The 26,543-nt window shown below is 39.5% G+C and overlaps 2 protein-coding genes across 16 annotated transcripts in view; one reads left to right on the plus strand and one right to left on the minus strand.

Annotated features, from left to right (window-relative positions):
• Lar (tyrosine-protein phosphatase Lar) overlaps positions 1-26,543 on the plus strand; it is a 468,166-nt gene that overhangs the window by 292,916 nt on the left and 148,707 nt on the right. For 10 of the 11 annotated variants that reach the window (XM_087410654.1, XM_087410653.1, XM_087410661.1 and 7 more), the window contains one exon: positions 13,890-13,928. The exons of the other annotated variant lie outside the window; for it this stretch is intronic. In XM_087410654.1, the coding sequence (XP_087266780.1) occupies positions 13,890-13,928 (39 nt within the window). The remainder of the gene's footprint in view (positions 1-13,889; positions 13,929-26,543) is intronic. 11 annotated transcript variants of the gene reach the window in all.
• The window catches only part of LOC147908252 (uncharacterized), a 326,417-nt gene that overhangs the window by 162,801 nt on the left and 137,073 nt on the right, over positions 1-26,543 (minus strand). The window lies entirely within an intron of this gene.

The raw sequence follows: 26,543 nt of genomic DNA on the forward strand, positions 1-26,543 counted from the left end.
TGAACTTTTATCGCTCGAGCTTAAAATTTTTGCAATTAAATGCTTTAGTAGTACAAGTCAGGTATTAATCAGACAAACTTCGAATAAACTTGAATCGCTTTTTTTGCAGACTATTAAGTATAGACTATTAAGTAAGTGATGTGAAATTGTGACGCGATTTTTAAAAAATATTCTCTTTAAAATTATTTTTTATAAATTCTGTCATCGTATTGCGAGAAGAAATCATTAAAAGTCGTCAGATCAAGAAACCAGCGGATTAAGATGAATTCCCGATATCGATTTTCTCTGAGAAACGTCTGTTTTGATGCAAACGCATGCCACTGTGCAATTTTATCCGATCTTAAGTTGAAAGAGCGAATCTTTTTTTGCTGACGGCGAGAGGTTTCCTTTGAAAAATGCGAGCCTCGCGTGGCCTGCGTGTTTTTCTGTTGGTCGCCTGCCTTGTGCCCAAACCGTAGAACTACCATAAGAGAACGGAGACTTATACCACTTTACTCATGCCTCTCTTTCTCTCTCTCTCTCTCTCTCTCTCTCTCTCTCTCTCTCTCTCTCTTCTTCCTTTTTTTAGATTAGGGCGATTTGATAAGAATCTACCGTCAAACGACAACAAAACATCGCAGAACTTCGAGGCTGGTTGAAACGAGAGGGAGGGCTGAGGCAAGTTGTAATTGTAGCACGCAAATTGTTAAGCTAATAATGTCGAGCATACACGGCTTTTTTATCGACGTAGACTTTTTGAGGAATGACACGAACCAGTTCTTATCAGACCTTCCCTCTCTCACAACGATTTTCTCGTCGCGGTCGTCAAGTAAAGCTGGCCTTTACCGGTCCAATTAGTTACATGAGGTAATTAGCATCTAATTAGTGCTCTCCAAATAATTTGCGAATAGTTTCATAGAGCGCGCGATCGATTGAGTTAATTGACTCAGCATTTTGATTGACGTACCATGTTCTAAGCATTGTTTAAATGTTCAATCGAATCGAATAATTTCTCGTACAAATTACCTTATCCTGATATCGCAGCAACTAAAAGAATATCCGTTTATAACACAAATATCGAAACGTGTACTTTGAAGAGGAGGAGCTGTCTCTTGCCTCGGGAATTATTAAAAGTCGGATAACGCGTGATGTGATTAACGATAGTACGTTACGGCATTACATATACATATAACGTCGTTACATGCTTGTTGCCAGAATCGATTCTTCGGGCGCCAAAGGTAAATCGCTCGCTTTATGCGTTCATTCATCCGCCATTTGCCGTCTGACATTTGCAAAATATTTCATTTTAGCTTTTATATGTACGATTAGCTTTAATAGTTTCTACATAAAGCGTATTTCGAGATCACATACCTGGAATATAGGATTCATTTCGAACCAGGCCGGCGTGGAAGCATCGTTGCTCTTTGTTGTCTCGTCGTTTTCCGGGGGGGAAGGAGGGGGGGAGGGGAGGGAGCTGCCGTTTACTTTATTCTCTACCCTTTCTGACTCTCTTGCGTTGCCCTTTTCGTCCTTCCCACCCTCCCCCCTCCTCCCCACCCCTCCCGTCGCTTTTGCCATGCCCTTTCCACCCCATCCACCATCGCGTACAAAGAATCTTTGTAATCCTGTTCTTGTAGCCTCAAGGTACAAAAACGTGGCGGCATCCGCTCCAGTCTTCCGTATCGTCTGCAGCTGCGTGCATCCGATGCACCCGCGGCACCATCGTCAGCTCGTGAATCAAATGCAGAGATCGCATCGCGAGGTAAATTGTTCGGAAAGCCAGGTCGCGTTTGAATTTCCGCCGGAAGGTTTATGACTATTTCTCCGTTGGGGGCCGTTGCTGGCGAATCGAGCGTATCGCGCCCTTTCTTAGGGGATAATATATAAACACAATTCTCGGCAGGCGTTTAATCGAGTGTCTAATCGATTTGAGACATACCTTCTTTTTCCTCACTATTAGCAATTGTTCATTCGCGTGACTGTTGCTTCAGATATACGTAGCGATTTGAAAAGAGAAATTACAGGAAAATATAGGAGATTTTTTTATAAAGTTAATAAAAAATTTCTCGGCAAATTTATAAAGAAAGCTAGGCAACCCAGAAATTCTGTAACATTGTGTACAAGCAGAATAATAGAATTTATATGTAACACTGAACTATTTTTCGTGCCATATTAGGTTTGAGGGATAAAGTCACTCCTTGAGAAGAATGTAGATTTTTCTTTTTGACAGAATAATTACCGGTGAAAGATATAAAAAAAAGTTAAAAGTTGCATCTCTTTTTATGTCTACAAAACTGTGTATAGATAAATACCGAAAGATCCATATTTTTCGAAAAATATAGTTTTTTTTTCGCGTTTTCATTTCTTTAAAATGATATAAACTCTTTGTTAAACATTAATGAATTTTATACAATAATTTGAACATTTTGACAATTTTGAGCCATATTCGACAGCTGTTTTACAATACATGAAAAAATAATCTCACATTTTTTTCCATCGCACAAATATTTTCTTATTATTATTAACACACAGAATTCTTATATACTAATACCGCTTACTTTATATCGAATTTCCGGTTTCGACCGTTTATTCTCCATTGCACTATAAGCATCTTCGTCAAATTTCGGCATCGGTTGGTTGAGGCAGCGCCGTTAAGGGGAGAGATAACGGGTGATGTGCGAGCGTAGGTTGGCCCGTATATGGCGGGGATTGGCGGAGTAGCACTTGACAGCGTATACCAATTATTGCATCGGACGCGGCTCGTGGCCAGGGAAACCAATACGCCGGGACAAATTGTCAATTTATGCTTTCTCGTTATTACGCTGGCCTGATCATAGCGCGCTGGCGCGCCGGGGCTTCACCGGCGGCACGTGAACTCCGATGCACACGCATCGTCGCCGAGTGCATTGTGCAATCTATGAGAAGGAACGACCGCAGCGATGTACGTTGTGTAACCGCAGATATGGACGTATCCCCCGCATGAAGGCGGAATTCGCGCACGTTTCAATTTCGCGGCTAACTGCCTCGTCAGGCACCCATTACGGTGAAGCACTTCGATCGCGCATTGAATAGCGAGATCCTTTTGTAAACTTATCACGAACTGGCGATGAAACAACATTGGGCACAGCCCATCCGTGGAACGCCTAGAGCGTATTACCTGATGCAACGTAATCTACATAGACCAACAATGAAAGTTTGAATAAAGTTCTCGACCTAAATACACAAGTCTGTTTATTTTTGATGAATTAAAAGCTACATATTTTATTGCTATAGTATTATCTATATTTCATCATATATATTTTGCGTGACTTAGTGTCATTCAGGCGTAATACGGGCGCGTAATTCCGTCGCATTATGACGAGAAGAACAACGAGATAACATAAACTTTCATTCGCTAGATAAAATCTATGAGGATGATTTAGTGGGTTATGAGGAGGGAATGATATAGAATTTATCCACTGCATATTGCGGCCACGAATGCTTCCGGAGGGCACAGAGGCTGCCACACGTAAAGCCATAAAAATAAAGCATAAAATCAACTGCTGACTCGATCGCGCGCCTTCTACTTCTTGGCAACGGTGGGAGAATATTGCGGAGTATGCGATTTAAATCATAAAACTCGAATAAAAATCCTCTGTTTTTGCGGCTGTAGCGTCATGGATGGCAGAAGTATGAGACCAGAGATGGAGGAAAGCAGAACGAATAGTGGGATGGAAACACGAATCTCGATGTCGTGTCTTTCATCAGCGATCTCTCTCTCTCTCTCTCTCTCTCTCTCTCTCTCTCTCTCTCTCTCTCTCTCTCTCTCTCTCTCTCTCTCTCTCTCTCTCTCTCTCTCTCTCTTTTCTTCCTCTTCTTCTCGATTCACTCCGTTTCGCTTGCTCGCAGCTTATATTTCTCGTACGCCACATAGCGTTGCTTAACCCGTGAAACTGGGCGAGAAACTCGTAAAAGAGAATCAAGCGTACGATTTTGCCCTGAAGCCGTATCCTCATGAAAATATGTCGCAATATAAAGCTAGATTTATTGATAAATTTAGGTGAATGATTTAAACAGAGAATTCTATAAATAGAGCTACTAAAGATTATTTATTTATACAATTATCCTTCCCTTTCGCTCTTATTTAATGTTTAAGCCACTAAGATTGTTTCATGAATAAATCATAGAACATTGAGCTGGATAATCGCATTTCCAAATCAGAGAACAAAATATTTGATTAAGCTTAGGCTAATGCTCCAACGTTACCGCAAGGATTAATGAAATCGTGGGGCTCTTTGAGAAAAGCGATTGTTCATAAAGAGTTGGCTCGGGCTGAAGTAGGCGAGGATAATATTTCATTCTCAGGCACGGAGTATTATTTTTCAATAATTCAGCTAACCAGCGAGGTATACCGGTAGACTGTTCCAACCCGTCCGAACGGTAGCTACCGCTTTTTTCCCTATTTCTCGCGCCGTCTACATTTTTCCTTTTTGTTTTACTGCCCTGACCTTAGCCATGGTGCGCGCAATCGAGCGCGGCCCACATTATCGTTCATGTAGCGGCGGCTGGGTGTGTTTTGCAGTCCGGTTTGTAGGTGGATGCGAATGCCGTCGCACACGGTAAATTCTCGATGCAAATGAGATCCTTGATACGGCGCGAAATATAAATCCGAAAAACCCAGGGAGAATATTTATGTCCATTATCTGAGGACCCACCGAAATCGCTCCGATCCGCTCCGCGCTCGTCCTTCTCTACAGAAATACGGTCAAGTCAGATTACGTTTTCGGGAATATTACAGGAAAACCACTTACGGAATCGATTAACCCACTGTCATGAGATATCGGGACTGAAATACCGCATGGCCTGGCACAGAAGCTGTGCCCGAAAATAGTAATAAGATTTCTGAGCAGAATTATTAATCTCTTGATAATCGAGAGAAATAGTAAGAGCTAATGTATTTGCCTAATCCGCTTAAATATTATAGATCAGATTTAATCATCATATTTTTCGTTGATGGAATTTAAATCGCGTATTACAAATTTATATATTCTGAGTTTTTCTTTGTTTGCAATGAACGAACGGAATTGAAAATATCAAACCAAGAATTAAATTTAAAAAAGAGTTTTTCTCCAATATAAGACACTGCTCAATTTATCTAAGAAATTAGTTTATCTGATTTTTCCTTTTGTGGACTGAAACTTTTTATATTATTGAATACATGTATTTATATATATACATATATTATATACATTTACTCAAAGGTAGTTAAGTCTCTTATATTATTCGTGTTTTGTAAAGTGTGTTTTGATTGAGATTTAACAAACGAGTGACATTACAATTACTGTACAAGCCTTAGAACTGAAACTTTAATTAGTATAATAGTTTGGTCAGTAGTCGTTTTAATCGCATGCTTTCCATTATCATCTAGAGCGCGTTCCTAGAAGGGATATCACGCGAAGTCTTTAAGGTCTTTAACACATCAAGAATACTGAACCACTACTAGCTAATTCTACCAAAGTTGCCGATTAAATAAAATTATAGACTTATACTAGTAGATCGTATTAGCATTATCTGATCGAGCAGACGTGATTCAGTTTTATAAAAAAAAAAAGAGGGAAAAACGAAATAAATATCGTACTAAGCCCTCGCAAATGCACAACGTACTACTCACAAGTTGCAGCTTATCGATTGCCCTCGCATTCAATTCCTACATATCCTCTCTCGAAGAAATATATTTTATTTTGAGGAAAAATATTTCATCTCGGGTACCATATTGTGAGAAAAAGTTGGTCAAGGCTGGTGAGATTTCTTAATGTAGAATTTCTCTTGGGTTTGTATGCAATCAAAGGGAAAAGGTTTGAGTCCATATTCCATGTACGCAAATTTGAAATTGCGATTTTATTGAAAAAAACCTAGTAGGAAACGGAATTCAATATTACATGCATCTTTGCCTGCCCCCTCCCTCTCTCTCTCTCTTTCTCTCTCTCTCTCTCTCTCTCTCTCTCTCTCTCTCTCTCTCTCTCTCTCCTAGAATTGCGTTTCTATTAATCGATATTCCATAGCCAGTTTTATCGAACTGTCCCCAGTAGATTAGAAACTTGACACACACGATAGGCGCGGCCAGAAAGGTGCTAACTTCTCGAAACTAATAACCGATGACAAGCAGATTTCCCATTCCCAATCGAAACCATTATTAAGCCATCTACTGTCCTCGCGGCACTTTGTCCGGATTGGTGGTTTCATCCCCTTCTTCCCTGCGTTCCTCGGGAGCTCAAGCTAGGATTTGGCCAGGCGCCAACGTATTCATTCCAGAAACTAGCCGACCAATCTAAGGGGCCAATTATTTAATCAATTCCACCCTCTTAGCGGCCCGGGCTAGCGGAGATGGCCCATTCGAAACGTGGAACTGCCGACAAGGACGTCGACGTCGTAGACGTCGGCAACGACAATTGAAAGCGGTCCATCTTTGTCTCGTTCGCGAAATCCGGACCCACTTACCGACCAACGTTTGGACATGTTTCAAGGATGTCGTCGACGTTATAGAATCTCGAATGAATCCGTCCTTTAACAAAGATTACGATATCTTGAAATATCGAATTCCAAATCCAGATTAATCATTATTCCAATATTAACTTTATTTAAAAAAAAAATGATAAATAATGATGAGACCAAAAAAATTAAATTACTTATTTTTCATTAATAACATAAAAAATACTTTAAATCATATTTTTTCTGACTGTATGCATTGCAGTTTCTAAATACTACTATACGTTTAGTGCTTTTAAGACTTTAAGACTGCCGCAGGATAAATATAAAATGTGCACACATGAGTTTACTAGTCTGGATGTTATGAATGAGACAAACAAGCTATCTCGCATGATGCATTCGCGGTATATTGGTCTGTATTGATCGCGTATCATCATATCCGAAGCGCCACGAAGCAGGTTTAACATCAATTAATTTGAAACTTCGGCACAGCAATTGCGAGAGAGCGAGAAAGAGGGATAGAGTACAGGAGGATGGTATATAGGATAGATAGGATTTCAGGAACTCGCGAAGATCTGAATATTGCCAATGAAATTAAGGGAAGCGAAGGAAATACGTGCCGTGTCGTATGTATCACCGTGTTACCCAGTTTCGTTGATAACGTTATACGTTACGTATCACAGTTGGATACGACCAATTTTCCACTTATTAATTACTACTCGTGTCGCTAAACGACGATTTGTTAACTTGTCGCTTGATTAGAGAATGCAAATGAGAAAAGATGCGGTCGTATTATAGAATTGCTTTAATTAAACTGCTCTGATCAACCATTTTATATTATTATTTATTTACGCGAATGCTTTTTACTTTTTATTGGAAATAATATGTAATATTGCAAATGTATCGTTTCACAAAGTAAAAGATTATATCGATTTTCGAATACATATATGATTCATGATTACAAATTAAATTAAATTAAAAAATTCTAGTTTTATCTCTGATAAATCTGCAATCCGTGTAAACGTAATGCGGAGCGTCATTGCGCATCGTGGTACTTTAGCCTCTTGGGACTGCTGAGATTAGTGAATAGTCTAAACTATACAGAACTCTGCCGCGTAGTTTAAGAAGTATTGAACGCAATAGGCAAATTTGCTGCGCGGCCAGGCTCCATCGTGGTCTCGCCGCGCTCACCAACGTTGTACATCACTAGCCCCGTGAGAAACTGGTCCTACAAACTACACACACGAAATCAGATTGCCGGTCATTAAACTCGATCGCGCAGCAGCAAGCGGCCGATGACATTGCCGAATTAATTTAGCTACCTCATGGCACCTTTGAGATTTCAACCGTTTGAACATTTTGCATTTTACACACATCATTTTTCGCTTTTTCCAAATCACCGGATATGTGATTCGAATTTTACACGGAAAGAACGGCTTTGTTAAAGTATCTAAAATTTTAGCTAGATACAGATCTGAAAATAATTTTGTTGGACTATCAAAATAATTATGTAGGTCGCTTAAACTGGTTGCTAAAATGTCAAAACTTTTTGCAGCATTTCTCATTATGCTTGAGTTTTCTACATAGTTATTTTAATGGTCCAACAAAATTATTTTTATATCTATATCTACCTAAGTACCTTCTATATACTTTTAAAAAATTGTTCTTTTCGTGTAACAGGAGAATTAAAGGTTTGAAGCTATGCAATCACAAAAATTGAACGAAACGATTCATTTTACGTTGGCGGCATGAGCTATTTGCGCACGTTCCACGTATAATATCGCAATAAGCCGCGATTTAGCCAGTGTCAAGTCTGATGCGCCATAAAATTCCTTTCCTCGCCGTTTATATTGAGTTCCGTCGGCACGAGCGACGGCGACGTCTTGCTTCCATTAAGATAGATATCCCTCCTCGCCGAAGCAGCTCCGTAGGAATTCGATGTGAATGCGCGGTCTGATAGCCCGGAATGCTGACGAAGAAGAGACTGGGCGGAATGAGTGATAATAAAAATCGCGCCCATATACACGCACACGCACGAATTTACATATACACATATACACACACATATCTGTCAATCCGCAATGGAATGCTACCGTTGATGGTGTCAGAATTCACGGAATTTCCGGCTCGGACACAAAATTTTAATAACCGATCTTCAAATTCTACGTCGATTTAAGTGGCTACGTGCGATTTTTTTTACATCGATGTTACGAAGATGTGCGTCTTCTCGAACTAAGTCACTCTTCTTATTCCTCGCAACAGTGAAATAAGTAATTTCTGTAACAGAAAAGTTAACAGAAATCCTTCTCTAATTATTTCTAGTTTCACATCTAAGTCCATGACTGCTTTACTCCTAGTAGCAGCTTCCGTCTTATCTACTAAAAGAAAAGAATAATTTTACTAACAATCTAAAAATTTATCTTGTAGATGAAGATCTAAAAATAATTTTATTGGACCATCAAAATAATAGATTATGCAGTCATACATGTACTTTATTCTTGGATCCATAGAGCTTTACTTAAAGTAAAGAGCCAAGAGTAAAAATACATGGTATATGTATGTATTTTTACTGTTGGCTTCTTACATCCTTTTTATATACCTTCACTTTTTTTCTATCTTTAGTGGATACCCGAATTAACCTTTAATACACACAATACGATTTTTCAGTTCTTCACGAGGTCATCGGTCATTTGTGTTAATTTTTATCACTTTTACAAATGTAGGAAAAATAATAATTATTCTTATATATACTTTAACATTTTTAGAAAGTATTTATACATTAAAAAAAAGAAAAAATAGAGACCATTATTTATTCAAGCTTCTAGTATTTAAAAAAAAAAGAAATGTATAACGAATGACTCGTATGTACTGATGGTTAAAAAAGTCAGTACTATATGGAAAGAAATTGTGCTGAAGTGAATTTAAAAAATTAACTACATACGGATCTGAAAATAATTTTGTTAGATCAAAAATGTATATAGAACGCTGAAACGTTAATGACAATACAGAAAAAAGTTTTAACATTTTAATAAACAGTTTTAGAATTCTACATAATTATGTTGATATAGTCCAAACAAAATTATTTTTAGATCCGTATGTAATTAATTTTTTAAATTTACTTCAGCACAATCTCTTTCTATTTAGCAAAATTTTTAGATGTTTTACCGTTCTTTTCATACATGTTTTGTATTGGCAGATAGCCTAGTAGCTTGACTCCTTGGAACAACTATTATAGAAGGCTCTATACAAGTAACTTGCTTTTGTGTGCGCGACCAGCTCGCATGATTCCAAACTTGCACGAAAATACAATCGAGCTAGCATACACACGTGATCGCGATACGTATCTCGGCGCCATGGCCGCGGCCACGTAAATAGGTCAGTTATATACGGCTCGTCGAGCCACGATGCCGACATGGCATCGTACTCGATCCACGATAATGGCGCAGATATGGTGGATCTGTTTAAATATATCAAATTGAACACGTTTCTTTCGCCAGCTCTGCTTTTTTCCTCCCGCATTTTTTGTGACCCAGTTTTCCGATATTGGCGTATTTACGCACAATTATTGGAACGGATAATCTTCACTTATGATTGGTACATCCATCAGATAAACTTGTCCCGCTTTTGTTGCAAAATACAAAAATACTACGGGAAACGTAGTACAAAACAAGTTAAAACTGTCGTTTGCAAAAAAAATCAAATGTTTATTTGAAACTATGTTTGATATTTTTCTGATGAATAGAAGTGATGCCTGAACAGCATAGAAACTCTTTTGCCATCGAGATTCGATGAGACTGCGTACACCAATTCGCGATAACGAGATGCATGAGTTGAGTTATAGATTCGCATTATGCCGGCCCGCATGGATTTCCTCTGCCAACAGTGTGACGTATCGTGCTCGCAAGTTACGGTAACTTCGTCCTAACGCCGAGGACTGACGTTAATTTAACGTTAGCCCGCAGTAGAGGAATTAATTATAAAATGCATTTATATAGTTGACTGTTGTCGAATTTTCTTTCAATGGTAAATTTTAATACTGTTTACTCAGCTTATTCGACATCGACTGTATTATTTCAATTATTTGAGATGTTGTCCAACGTTTTAATTCTGACTATCAACAGTTGATCTTTTAATCACTATTAATATGGATAATAAGTTAAAAATTGTTTAAATATTAAAAAAGTATTTTGACGTTAATGGAAACTTCTGAAGCTTCATTTAAATGTTGAACTTCCTGTTTGATTCTACTGCAGTTGGGAATCTGATAGTGACTTACTTTTGACGGAAGGATCAATGATAATAATATAAGAGATGTATCATACTGAGGCTACAAAGATAGCTGAAACGTTTAATAAAGAAGATTAAACATTATGGAAATTAATCTTTGGATTGGAATTTAATCTCTGGCATCTTCATCGGCCTTGACTCTAATTAGCCTTAAATTTATTGTTTATTTTTATTTTTAAGATTATGAGTTTATTAATATATATATTTTGACATTTAGTTAATACATAATAAGTAACGAAAAGGCTTTATCGGAAGAAGACTTTAATGCTTAAATAATAAAATTTCGGTATGATTTTATATACATATTCATATTCGAACCTGAAGTTTTTTATATTCCATGACGGAAAAAATATCTCTCATAAATTAACTGGAGTCGGATTTAATTCTCATCAGATTAACATAACAAATGTAACAACCGTGTGCGTATACAATGTCTCTTTTATGTGGTACCATATTAAAAAGAACTACTCGAACAAAATGGAAAAAACAAAAAAAAACGATACTCGGGCTCATCAGCTAGACTCGCTTTGGCGTTCCTGATTCCCATCATAAAAACCTCCCGGCTCCCATGCGACGGCGGCAATTTTCGTGTCTCACATCCCCTGCCAGTCGTACGAGCGTGTAAGGCCCATGACACGTAACTTTTTATGTCCGGGAAAAATAATCTCGCGCAATACGGTTATGGGAGCCCGTCACCGATATCCCGACATTACTCAGGCGCATAATTCCGCTCGCAAACCCCCTTTTGCGCAAACTTATTTACGTCCCGCGAATATAAAACAGGGATATAATGGTTCCTTATCGGGAACGAGTCCTCCTCGTCGTCGTCGTTATCCTCGATTAAGAGCGGCAAATTTAATGAACGCCGTTAAAACGAGCGCGTAAAATCGGTGAAAGTATACACCGGCGTAACTGCGCTGCCTCTGTCGTGACTGTCATGAATAATCGCGGGATATAAACTCGAGATCAAGCGGAGAAACGGAAGAAGGATGGCCGAGGATTATTACACGGAAATGGCTGGTTGTGTTGCGAACAAATGAAAAACGCGATAAAATATATCATCTAAATACTCTTCGACGTCGATAGGGGAGAGTGATCGGGGTGAAGGTGAAGGCATCCCAGCGACTGCGAAGGATGCGAAAGGGCAGGAGTATAGCGATACCACGCTCGCGTTATTATACGCCAAGTTAACGACAAGATTGTTTCTCAAAGTTAATTTACATCCACCGGGGGTTTGTCTAAGAGAAGAGGCAGCGTGCCGATACCTTCTCGCACAATCTCGCCAAATTAATATTCCGTTCTATTCGGGGAGAAATCTCTTCGACGATGAAGAGACGACGCGACGTATCGTCGACGAGAGCTCCGCAAACAAGACGGAATAACAGTTGGTTTGGTTGACGTGCGCGCCGAAATGGCGACGTTGCGATTGCTTATCTCAGGATGCATCTGTCTGTTTGTTTGCGGAAAGCTTCACGCATGAAGGAAAGCGTTATTACGAAAAGTGCTGTTGTAGAATTGATTATACGTGCTTTAAAATTACGTGACGTTACGCGTTTAGCTCACTGAAAAATAAATAAATTTTGTGACATCATTAAGAGGAGAGATACAGAATTAAGTTAGACGAACGGAATTAATATTGAATTTAGGAAGGTATATAAACGTCATTAATATTATCATAGTAATTCCAAATATTGTTACAATCTTAATAAATTTTTAAGTAAAAGAAACGTAAGATTACTTTTTAGATGAAAAGTTTCCCCCTTAAATAAAAAGTCTAAAATGTTAAGAAGATATGAAATTTTAGAACAGAAATTTACTTTGCTAGTTTTTAATAATAAATCGTTTTATTAGATCTCTAGCTATTTTAGATATCTCATAATTATATATTCGGTGTGATATGATTATACCTACGAGTGATAGAATAGTAATTAAGTAAAGGATAAAGCCAGACCGTACCTACTATTTTCCTTTATAATTTTGGCAGGAATTATAATTTTTCCCTTTTAATTCCCCGCAGCGTGGGAATACTTTGAATTTTAAAGTGTGTCATTGGTGATTCATTTATTCGCACGAACACGATGTAACATTGAACGACTGAACAAGAATGAATACTAAACATCGAGCATATAAAAATTGCAATCACCAACGACGAGAGTGGTTATATTTCGCGAACGGGAACGCATGCGAAACGTATCTCGCGCTTTCACGCTTTTCCGAGAGCTTTCACGACAGCTGCCGACCAAGTCGCTCGCAAACCACCGAGCGCCCCTATCGCCCACCCTTCCTCTCAGCCCTCCCCTCCCAGCCCCTTTTCATGCCTCCCGAGGGTTCGTGCCATGCCCCGGCGCTTTCACACACGCGAATATTCCAAGTCGGAGATCGACACGGCTCTCGAGAGCGCGACTGTATTATCGAGGGATGCAAGTCGCGTGTCGATGGCATGCCTTCGTAGCTCCAAAGTCGACGTAGTATGGCGATGAAATTCGAGAGGGATATCGAAAGCTTCGCGTATATACTGCTTACTCCATTGTTGAGCTTGATCAGCTACATATACTTACGATACTGAACACGAAAAGCAGAAGACAATTATTTTTAATATTATTTACCTCCTTTATATATAAATCTAAGCATGTGGAACTAATTAGTGCGCGAATGTATGTGATTAATTTTCCAGAATTGACATGGATCCATTAATATAAATCTCCTTATAAAAGATATTAATTCAGTTTCATATAAATTCTTTATGTTATTTCTAGAAATTTGGATTATTTTTATTTTAATAAAATGATATATATCATTTTAATTTATCATACTTACAATTGGTATTCATTCTTTTTTTTTCTTTCGAAATTAATTAGTGCTTTTAATTAACAAAAATTCAATCGACCAGAGTCAGCGTCAGTAACTGTATTAGAGATTTTGACGTCAGTTCTGGAGGATTAATTTCCACCGCACAACTGTCTAATGGGCAATGTAATTAGATAAGCCGCGTTAGTTTAATGTAGTGAAATATCGACGACAGAAATGAAATGTCATGGTGTTCGTATCCGCGCGTAACGCAAACGCGTCGATAAACGCGGGCGGCGCGTGCCATGCCCGGGCTCGGCGAGGCGTCGCCGGGACACTACGTACGACTTGACTCAACGAGCTTCTTTCAGGAAACATCAGCGACTCGCACTACATCACATACATGACAAGTAAGTACAAACAACGCTCGTAGCGCGGGGGTGGCGAGCGCCAGGGGACGCCCGATGTTATCCGCCCAGCTAACATCTAGGGCGCCGCTCGGCGCTCGCGCACACGTAGACCAACGTGGAACGAATGCGGACCAGTACGAACGAACGCGGCTCGTTGGCAAAAATACACTCCCCCGTGCATGACGAGGGGGAAGGAAGGGGAACGAGGTCAGAAGAAGTGGACCTCGCGCACGTAACATCGATCAGGCTCGGAATCAGGCGTTTCGAGACACGCGCAGCGAGAGCTCCTGCCGCCCTCAAATCAGCCTGTTTTCGAGCTGCACGGACTGCACAATTTCGCACGGGTTAAAAGGCGAAGAGGAGGGGGCGCACAGCCTCCCCCGGTATCTAAATTTCAAATTCACTAATGTGTATTTTTGCTCTCCGGGTCCCGCGGCCGTTCTTCCGCGCACGTTCTTCGTCTCGCCTATCCGTTTACCTCTCTTTCCCGCACCGTTATCGGCCGGGCTTTCCCCGAACGCTTTGAATTTCAAATTCCGCGCGACCATCGTGTCGACCGTCGCGGCAACAACCGACTTTCGAGTGTTTCCACCCGCTTATGCGCTGTCATTTGTTTCCGTCGCCCACCCTTCTCTCCGGCATCGGGGTTATATACGTAACAGACACCGCGATCTACGGCGCGGTATCTCTGGTTACCCCGCACTTTTATTTATGGCGCCACCCGGTATGTATCAGAATTGATTCTGTGATTTATTTCGCGGCCGATAGCGACACGGGTCCCCGCTGCCAGCCGGCACGAAAAGGCGAATTTCGAGACTACGTTTCGATTCCTCTCCTTCATTCCTCCCTCCGAGCGGTTGCGTGCGACGTAACGATTATGTTATAATTTTCTCGCGTCTCTACCTTACGAGGAGCGTAGGCAGAGTCTATTCGTTCGCTCGTTCTCCTATGCTCGAGGCGCTCGAGCATAATAGTCGCCGATTGGAGTAGCGCGCACGCATAACGAGAAGCGAGAACGAGATATCGTCTTTTCCGGGGGGAAAAATAACACACTCGAGCATTACGCTAATGCGCCGCTTTAACGGCAATGTAACTCTGACGTTATCGTCGACTAATCTTCTGCCGGCAATGTCTTTTAACGGTTCTTGCCGGTCTTCTTAATGCACGGGACTTTGCACCTAATTGCACGCTACGGCCCGACGATCGCGAAAGTTCCTTCGCGTTGCTCGCGCGAGCAACGGGCGGGTACAAGAAAGTCCCAGCCAGTTGGAAGGGATGAGAGGAGGTACGACCCTCGGCTAATTGAAGCGCAATTAACCGCGTTAAAACGCCAAGTGCTGATTAGGGCGCTACGTCTACGTCGCAGGACGACCTACTAATCTATGCGCATACGTGACGGCGGTGGTTCTTGCGTAAATTGAAAGTCGTCCTTGCCCTCTCATCGCTCGGCAAGAGTGCACTCGACCGCTGAAATTCGCCGAGGTATTACCCTTCATCCTCTTCCTCGACCCTCGACGCCGTTAAGTGCACCGTCTATGAGTTTCTAAACGACGATTGGGTTAAAGAAATGGGTACGTTTATACACCGATGAAAATAAATTTATTTCATGTAGAATCGAGAATGAAATCTCCCAGTAAATGGCACAATCAGTAATTTCAGAGCAAAATTAATCAGTATTATATTCTTTGATTACCCTTTTATAGCATTCTCTTAAATGAACAATTCGTTCAGTAAAGTAATTAAAACGCAAAAGCATAGCTTATAATGAGGAAAAGATTTAATAACTGCGTAACTTTATGATTATCTCTAAATTCTTCCTTTATCATATAAACCCATAGTTGAAACAAACTCACTTGTTAAATAACTGTTTTACATCGAGTATGTTTAATATTCGGAAATTACGCGTGCGAATGTTATTTTTTTTTAGTTAATTAATAAATTGGCGTTTTAGAATTAACAATAAAATCGTGTATCCTCAGAGCAAGTAATCCAAAATCGTCAGGAAATAATTATAATAAATCATCAAAATTTACTTTTTTTTTATGTTCGATGAAACGAGCGATGCGATAAAATCTTTAGATTTCAAACAGGTATAGTTCGCATAAAAATTTAATAATTGTGTGAATAATAAATCAAAAGAAAACAAATTGTTAATGTGAAGCCGTTATGAATGCCTAAAAATAATTTTATGGAAATTAGACGTTCAGGATAAAAATTTGTAACTATCATATGACTGCTAATATTTTAATTTTTACCATTGATACTTCGACTACTTCTTTTTGGATTTCATTATAAAATATAATTTGATCATTATGAAGAATTCGTTTCTACTATCATTGCAAGTATTATTAAAATGTACTAAAGAGGATCCAAGAATTAAAATGTTTGCATATTATGAATTTTTATATCCAGAGTGTCTAAGCTATAAAATATTATTTTTACACACTAAAACAGCATCGGCATGGATTTTTTTCAATGTATTATAATAATACTTGCAATGATAAAGAACAGACATGAAATGATAAAAATTCTTTATAATGATAAAATGAATAAAATACAAAATGAAGTAGTCAAAATACCAATGGTAAAGATTAAAATAATAGCAATCGTACATAAGTTACGAATATTTATTTGAAGTATCTAATTTTTAAAATATTATTTTTACGCGCTAATAACATCATCGGTTCGTTGGCAATTTGTTTTCTTTTGATATATTTCGTATGTTACAAAGGAATGCGCGGCGTAGTTTCGGGATTAGATCATCCAAGAAAGAGACCTCGAATACGCGCGGTGGGGCCTCGTGAATATTCACAAGTTCGCCGAATTGCGGGGACTCTCCCACTGGGACTTCGATTGTTCTCTCCGGTCGCCGCAAGAAGCTTCGTTGTCGTCGTCGTCGTCGTCGAGACACTCGGAGAAACGCGAGAGCGGCTAAGAAACGTTAATTGCACCGAAGCCACCGTTGAGACGCTACCACGAGAACAGTCGTAGAGACACCTAGAGACGCTGTCATCGTCGTAGCGATTTTATAATGAGCCGAAGGCGACGGTGGATGATAGCGTTTGGTTGGTCGAATTTGCCGGTGGCGGGATCCGGCTTGGTGAGGGACGACTGCGGAGAGGGTGTACCTACCTACTTATTTAGAATATTGCCGGCATACATCTGCATAAATTCAGCACAGGCACAGGCTCTAAGACATTCGCATCGCGAACACCTTACTAACCCCCTCCCGGACTTAACCCCGCTCTTAAGTCGGGGAGAGGGAACGGTCGTTCGACACGGGGGGTTGTGCCGCCCTCCTGCCATTCCGCAGCCGCCATCAGCATCATGCCGCTCGTAAAGAAATCCCTCGTGACGCAGCTTGAAAGCTTCCGTGCGGACGCGAGAGGATAAAAAAAAAAAGAAATTCGAGGCGCGTCGCGCGTTGTAAAAATATCTTCGACACACTAGCGTGTGTTATCGCGCGCGCGCGGGAGATTAAAGTATCCCGGCAAATGTGCTCGATAATCGATGATCCATTTCCGACGAATACGATAGATAGGAAAGGTAGCGAAGTATTATAAATGAAAAAGAAGCGCCGCGAGGCCACGCGCGACGTGACGAGGAGAGAGGTAAAGCGGAAACACGATGAGAAGGGGTGATAGATTCTCTTGACGGTAATATCTATATTACATGAACGAAAGAGAGAGAGAGAGAGGGAGAGAGGGAGGGAGGGAGGGAAGAAGGAAGAACAGCTAGAGATACAGCTTGGCTGTACATGCACGCGGGAATTACGCGAGCCCCGATAGGAACGTGGATCGCCCGCGCCGCAGGCTCTGTATACATATTCAAATTAAATTATACGCGCTACCAGACGCGTTGATTCGAAATCATTCGACGGCTTGGTATCTCGAAAACAAGCCCAGTATCGTCTCCCTACCGGCCCGCCCGTTCCGTCGCCGTGTGAGTTTCCGCTCTACGGAACTGTCGTTTCCTACTCTGACTAATGGAAATTCTCTGCGAGAAGTTGGTTAAACGCATTCGCTTTGCATACGTATCGAAGCGACGATTGTTGTGCTATCCCATACGACTTCGTGCTCTGCGTGTGCGAAAGCGATACATCGATGCCTTCCATCGAAGACTTTGCGAGTCGCGTGTCCCAAATATTCGGTCCAGCCGTGTCTTGCTGATTCTTCATCGAATTCGGTTTGATCAATGATGATACGTGTTTAAAGCATCCAGATCCTGCAGAAATCAGATATCTCGGATTCGAGGTTCCTATTTAACATTCGAGTGGATAGGTGAAGTGACCAGAATATCTCACATAAAATATAAAAAGTTGTTCAGATCTGTCCCTTAAAATCCACTATTTTCATAGTTTTCTTTCATATACAGGGTTGCTACAGATCGGGACAACCGGGAAAAGTGAGGGGATATTGTAAAGAAATCTGAAATTTTGAAATTTCCTTAAACTGCTCCTATTGTAGATAATTGTTATAATTTTTTAATATTATATCTGACGTTTATAGTGAAATACATTAAAAACTCGCACAATTTAAACAATTTTAATAAAATATTAGAAATTTATATTTTATTCAATATTTTTATTTGATCGCTTTTTTTCATAATGCATTCTTTTTTCTAACACTAATTTATTTATTTTTTTTTTTTTTTCACTTGAATTTATACCCAAAATTTTAGTGTGCCACTAATCTTTTTTGCGTTATTTTTAATAATATTCGCTAGCTTCAATTTTTGTCTTTAAATGTGTTAAAATTTACATATTTTATATTGGAAAATTTTCCATTTTCATCTGGAAAACCTGAAAAAGTCAGGGACTTTTTAAATTTATTTTCTATGGCAAATGATAAAGGTAACAAAATTATAAAATTAAATAAATTTATATAATATACACACTAATATTACATAATAATTATTACATACATTAATAAGAAATATAACTATGAAATCAAAAAATTTTTTGAAGTATTGTGAACATTCCACCTATCTACTTGAAGGTTAATAAAATGAATTGCAGATCAGAAGAGAGAAACGGAGAGAAAAAGAAGAGGGGGAAAAAGGGACAGAATGAAGAAAACATTACATTAAGAAAAATTTGAAATAGAACACCACAACAAACAACGATTCGCATTGTCGGTGATAATATCGCGGATGCAAAAGAGCTTCGTTGAGACGAGTCAAGTCGAGACTCCAGGACTGTATTCACTGCTTTCCAACGAGAGAGACGAGTGAATAAATTAAGAAGGCGCCAAGCGGCGGGAAGAGTAACGAATCTTCCGCCATGTCTTCTCGTGTCGCCGTAGAAATTATTCTTTCCTCCCTGCCGTTGCTCGACGCGTCTCTCCGCCACCGTTGTTTATCTCATTAAAGGAACGCGGAAAACGGATAATCCTCCGGTTGACAAATCGCGCCCGGCGTCGACGGAGTCGGTTCCCCATCCGCTCCTTTCAGCAGCGTAACTTTATCGCAGAGGAAAGAACGAACAAGGTGGTAACGGAAGTGCCGGGCGGAAAGGGGTTTTAGAGTGCCGACGACGTTAGTCGATGGATAGGGAAGTAACCGGGCCCAGCGTTGCTGGCGGATACCAAGCTCCACCGTAATGGACGCTTTAATTCCAAAGGAGAATAAATTGCAATTTTTCCGACCGTGCGACGTCAGTCATGGAACCGCGAGAACGGACGGCCCTCTCGTTAGCTGTGCGAGCTGTGTCAAAGAAAAATAGCGTGATTCAATTTAATAGTACATATTAAAATGCCGTATCATATTAAAATCTTGAAACGATCGAAGTTGATGGAATAATGTTTAACGTTTGGTCAAATGAAGAACGTATCGCATCTTTGACATAAAAGAATTGTACCTAATGTCGTATCTATGTCAATTTTAACTGTAAGAAATTATTAAAAGCACCGATATTTTTAACGAATACAAAAATGTTTTTAGCGTACGTATTTTATTATTTTATGTCGATCAGAATGCTTTAGTGGAAATCGCACAATAAGAATAGTCGAAGTTGGAGTATTCTTAGTTTGATCCAGTTTCCGGAATTCGGGTAATCGTGTTCGATTTCTTTTCTTAACTGCAGATAATTTGTGCGCGATATAAAATAAATTCTTTCTTCTATTGTTGGAAGATCCATCTTGGCCGAAACGATAATCCAGGACGAATCATATCTCGTTTAGCTCTGAAAGTAAATCAGTCGCTTATTCTCCGCATCCACGTGTCCAATTTTCTTTTTTGCAAAAGAAACTTACATATCTCGAAAATATCAATTTATATTAACAATATATTAACAATATATTATCTAAAAGATACATAACAAAAGAACAAATATCAAACATAAGAAAAAATATCGACATTATATTTTATTCTGTATAAATTTCGTTTTAATTACATTTGTTTCGTGTCAATGTTCACTCAAATGAGCGTACACGTTTTCTCAAATTAATGTCGATGCAGCCGCGCGCGCCTGCGAGATTTTCATTATTTAAAATTTTAACCCGGTCAGATTCCACTCGGCGTTGTTAATACATTACATTCGAGACACAAGCTCGCCCTTACGCCGCACTCGGCCCGCCTAACAGCCAAGTTTGAAATGTGTGTAGAGCGTACATTAGCACGCAGAAAAGCGTGGATGAAAATTCATTTAAATTAAATTAATATTTACCGTACGCGCGCGCGCGCGCGCGCGGCCGAACACGAAAGAGATGGCGCAAAGTCGGACGAAATGCCCGCCTGGGATTTTGATACCAAAATGCGAATAAAGTCTGTAATTATCTATGATTATTGCGTCGTTTTCGCATATGTGTGATCGCCTATTGAACCGTCAGTCCGCATCCTCTTTCTTCGCTTCTGGCGTCTCATCTTTGTGCACATCTTTTATCCTTGCCAGACATTATCGTTTGATACCAGCTTGTCATATATCATATATAGGTATACAGGGGATAAGCAAAATAATGTGAACGTATGGAAGATACATTACTTGTTTTATTAATAAGTAAATAGTTGGCTTACCATTTGTCTTTAATACAGACTTTCTATTCTTGTTAGAATGGATATCGTATAATTTAAATAATTGTTAATGCATCATTAGGTTATATTATTTTTCTAGCAGAATATCTTCCAATTATTTAAGAGATAGAGGAGGAAATTTGTTTCTTATTCTCTTCAAAACTGCTCACAATGCTTTGATGATATTTAAATCGATTTCGTCGGTTAGAAAAATATTGAAGTTTCAGAGAAAAGTAGCAATTTTGAAAAATCTAATAAAAATTTTTTTTTCTAATATTTATTTAATATTATTTATATAAGTGATTTGAAGATGTTCTCCTAAATAGTACAACATTCCTTGGTAATTATTCCAGCATTTATATGTATTTGATATATATTTTAATAAGGACAGAATCTGTAGAATCTGTATTAAAGGTAAATCTTTTATTAATAAAAGAAATATTGTATTTCCCTCAGATGTTCACATTATTTTATTACCCCGTGTATTTATATTATACATCGTTCTTAAGATTCTTAAAGAGATCATTATACCAATAGGCCTATCTTCTACAAAAGTAACACATTTTGAGTTGTTGTTTTTGTAAATAAAAAAAAGAGTATTGTATAAAAAATTTTTATAAACTTTTTTGGATTTGTCATAATTTTACAGGACATCAAAATTAGTGGTTTTTAAAGATTGTGAAACGAAAATGACATTTAATTATGTTTCTAAGAGAGTATATTTTTTTGTCAATATCATTCGATTAGTTAATAAGTTTCTGTTAAATTTTGAAAAATATTTCTCGCCCTTTCTGAAAAATTTAATTCTTTTAGTTGTGTTCTTCTTTCATTTTTGAAGTAAGGGAACTATGTGTAGATAAACATGCATAAATAACCACGTTTACAATGAACGATAAGCGAGCGGGAGCTAGATGACATTGGCACGACGACTCTGTAGCTGCATCGGAAATTGCACACACGGTGCATCGACCCGATGCGACGGGCACGGACAGCACGAAATTTCGAACGAGCCGGCATAGAGGTCCGTCCTCTTTCGAATTCGGTCGTGGTACCGGCGAGCTCGAAATGACTCCCGATCCGTAATTACCGCCCCCGCTTCGTTTCCATAAATGAGCTCTGTATACGCCACGCCGCGCGCGCTCACGTGTTATTTAGGGGCTGGGCGTATATCAGAATCCGTTTAAACGCATCCCGTATTTGTTTCGCGATTCGCTCACCAAAACTCGCCCTCGACAGCCCGCGGGGGAACGCGTTAATGTAATTGCCGCGTATTTTCAGTAATATTCCTACAGCGGATGCACGTTTTCCGATGCATGCAGGTCTTCGTTGAAAATCATGGCTTTAATACGGCCGTATTTTGATATTAATTAGCGATAGTACCGCTCGCATGGGCACGCCTATGGGGGGGAATTTACCGTGTGACGAAATTGATTGAAGCGTTACCAGCACGATATCTCTCTCTCTCTCTCTCTCTCTCTCTCTCTCTCTCTCTCTCTCTCTCATCACACACACACACACACACACACACACACACACACACACACACACACACACACACACACACAACAACGATCGAACAGTCAATGTTCCCTCCATACTTTTGCCATTAGAAAATTTTATGAATATATTTATTATTATTATCAGCAACTCTCAAGAACCTCTTTATTTTCGGGACAATGTCACCAAGTATCGTTCGCGCGTGCGTTCGCCAGCCTCGAATCGATTTTATAATACGTTCGGTAGTCAGTAACGCATAATGTTATTCAAATCACATGCAGATTGCTCCGTTATCGGCTACTTTTTCAATTACGACGTGGCGGGCTATAAAATGTAATGTCGACACCGGGAGCGAAACTTTTTCTCCAAGTTATCTGAGCCCGTGCCGAATAGCTATAAACTTTATAAGTATGAGATATCGCGCATTTTTATATAGAATTCGCGATCGATTCGAATGCGAGAAGTCGCGATCACGAGTGTCGCACCGTGTGAGGGTGGAATCCATTTCAAATGTCGGGTGATATTTCGAATCGCGCGACATGCATCCAATACTGACACTCTTTATTGCAAAAATATTTCACGACTCGGTCACCTGCATCCCCGATTACGTTGAACTCTGACCTTTTCGCAAATGACTTTATTGCTGGACGAGAAACACTTTCCCGCATGTTGCACACAGAATTACGCTGGCGGATAACTTTCCGTGAATACGCGAGGATCGTACTGAAAGTCTTTGTCCTGTGTTAGTATTTTCATTTCCACCAGGGCGTCGTCTGCCTTCGGTTTCCGGAATGCTCCCACACTTTCACTCCTTGTTTCTCTCTCTTTCTCCAGTTTCTCCCTTTAAAAGTGGTCCGACATTCATTTCGCGGGATGCAACGACGGCATGCCTCGCTTTTCGCAATCTAATTTTCACCAGCGTTTAATCTTTGTGTACACTCGCCAGCTCGCGTGCAACCCGGCAGCGCAAGTCTCTCAGGAAAGAGCAGCGAGCGGCGGGCACGTGCAAGCTTTTCCAATATTTTTCGAGCCGAGCTATTACTCCCGCCTTGACAACGTACCCCTACACCTCTCGCGTGTTTTTCCCTTATCGTTTCAGTCAAAATCACATTCATCGACCTCTCGTGCGATTTTTTTTATTTTCTCACCGAAAATGATTTATTCGCGAACAGAAGATAGAGAGAATGGAGGAATTTCGGATAAATGTCAACGGCTAAAGTAAATTAACCTCTGAATATTCGACGAATTTTTGAGCACGCGTTCTATAATTCGTTACATCAAAAATATCGTAAAGTTAAATCTTCGCCACAATTCGCTTGAAATTTATAAAGATTATATCCCGTTATATTCGTGACATATATTTCCAGTTAACAGTCAGATATGATAAATCAATTATTGGAATATAATAGGTTAATAGCGGCTGCACTAGATACTACGTTTATCATGCAGCTAGTAAATGTGTGCATTTATCAGCTTAATTTCGATCTATCCAAATTAAACAGAAATTAGTTTGACATTAATAATTTTAATTATTTGTATATTTAAAAACTTTACAATCGTGTAAAAGTAATAATCTATTTCTCGATTACACATAATAAAAAAGATAGATATCAGTGTATTTTGAAAATGAAGAAAAGACAACTGCAGAAATCATCTTGGATTAATTATTGCTCGAGCTAGTTACAACATCTACGGTTGAAAAAAACGAAACAAAAATGAATACAGTGGCTAAATTACACAGACAATTAAATGAAACAAATTGCACATTGGCACTGTTATATCTCCCGCGAGCTTTATCTGTATTGCATTTTGAATTGCTGACCAGTCGGATCGAATCGATAGTATAGTTGCAGTAGAGTCCTCCTTCGCGAACGATCTCTTTCCTATTTTTGCTCTATCCCTCTGTTTCCCCGTTCATCCACTTTTAATGGAATCGGGCAAACGGTCACTTTTAGCGAAGATCGAAAACTGCTGCAGTCGAGAGATAGACTCGATATTTGTTATGTCGGAATTTAACTGGCACTCTTTTCTCCGTATATAGCGGAACTTTCAAAGATTCTGATCGCATGAAAAGGTCATTTCACAAAATGGTGTCGCAAATTTTTTTTTTTCTGTTTTTGTATATCAATTCGCAACAATATTGTCGAAATCGACGCTGCTGTAAATATCTTTTCAAATAAACATTATGAAATTCTTGAAGTCAAGAATTTAATAATCCTTATTAATTGAAGGGTTGAAAAATAAAATTAATATAGCTATTCGGATTGTTATACTTTATCTTACTTTTCTATTTATATTTATTGAAATTCTGTCATAATTGCGTTAATCACACGTATTTGAATACAGGCACATTTCTGTGACGAGTCTACGAAAGTTACACCGCGCGTTCACGGGATAAAATCGCAGCAAATTGTATAAAAAGCATCGCTATACACGCACACGTAACCGCATATATACATACGCGAAAGGGGTAAGTCGCAGCCTTGTTGTACATGCGTGTACGTGTTCTCTATGTACACAGCAACCATGGTCGACTAATGGACCTGTTACGAGCAATTCCGGTAGAACGACAATTGCACACGGAGGTACAATACGGTTCGGATAAGAGTAATTCCGAATGCACAATTCGATCAAAAATTACCCGTGCTTCGTCGGCGGAATAATATTTAGCTTAAATTACGTCCACGACCGAAGCGTGCGTGTGCGCACACGTGCGTGAAGTGTCCACGACCTGCGTTTGCAGATTAGAGTGGTCGTATCTGTCAACTGTAGAATCGTCGAGTCTCTTGTACATGCATTTTTGCAAGTTTAATTTTTCATCGCGAAAACGACGAGCTCCCGCTCATTACTCGGCTGCTCATTTTTGTTTCTGCTTCTTCTGCAAAAAGGACTGCTTTTATCTATACTGTTAGTTTTTAACTATACAGTTACTTTGTAACTCTTTCTTCCTCGTTATTTTTTCTGTTTGCGAGACAAAAAATATCAAGCAGCTGTTTATAAAAATTTAACATAATTTGTAACATTTGTGTCTGTGTTTCCTTTCGTTCGTAGTAATCTTTATTCGTATTTCTTTCTTCATAATTATACAAGAATTATTTTATAAATAGTTTTATATACATATTTATAAATGTACCTATATTATCACTCTCTTTGAAAGTAAAGTCCCCTCACGCGGATCCAGAATATGTATTTTAAGAGTATTTCTCATATACTGTAGGATATGTCGCGTTAGTGTTTACTGCGATAAACCGCTATTATTTTTCGATATATTCTTCTTTTAATGCTCGGTAAAGTATGTCACTTGATACGACGGATGGTCGCCGTTTTAAAAATGTTGCAATAAAATCTCACGCTGGCCACGGGATCGTAGACTCTTCCAGAACGATTGCACTTCGGATTAAAAAGTTTTTTACTACGTGCGATGTACTCCGACGTCGTAAAAGTATGTCTAATGACCGAGCAAAAGGAGACGCCGATGCCGCGCCCGTGGTAAGTAGTATAAGTCGAGTTTATCGCGACACCCGTAAACGTCGGACAGACATTTTTCGGTCGTGAAACGATCGCATAAATGTCGGCATTAGCTCGACTGCGCCAGATAAACATTCTTTTAACAGCATCGCATCGGCTGGAAAATCACATTTTATTATTATCCATTAGTCTCATTTAGTCTCATTACGGGATAGGCGTTTCGTCAAGCGAATCAGGATCAACGTTGGCACAACGTTCGACTAGCTATAAAAAGATAAGATAAAAAGCTCGCATACATCTCGACGTATCGACGTCGCGCTTGTCGGTGATTCATCCTCTCGCAGAATACTTCGTTTTTTATTAAAGCTCTCAACTTACGGAAATAATCCTCATAAACACATGTCATGTTTCCCCATCATGGGATCAGCACAATCGCAAAGTTCCGAGACCAATTTAGTAGAAGCGGTATAAGTTTCAGATAGTGCATTTCTGGATGTCGTTCCTTTTCGACGAAGGTTCTCTTTTACGCTCTTTCCCTTTCTCATCTCCTCTCTCCTCTCTTTCTCCGGAGAGGCCGCTCGAAGCGCGGCGCTGGTCTGACAAAGGAGCGCGTCACGTTCATCCATCTTGCACCGGCCGTCT

The sequence above is a fragment of the Acromyrmex echinatior genome, chromosome 10, assembly GCF_024713525.1.
Source record: "Acromyrmex echinatior isolate Ae372 chromosome 10, ASM2471352v2, whole genome shotgun sequence".
In the NCBI taxonomy this organism is placed as follows: Eukaryota; Metazoa; Arthropoda; class Insecta; order Hymenoptera; family Formicidae; genus Acromyrmex; species Acromyrmex echinatior.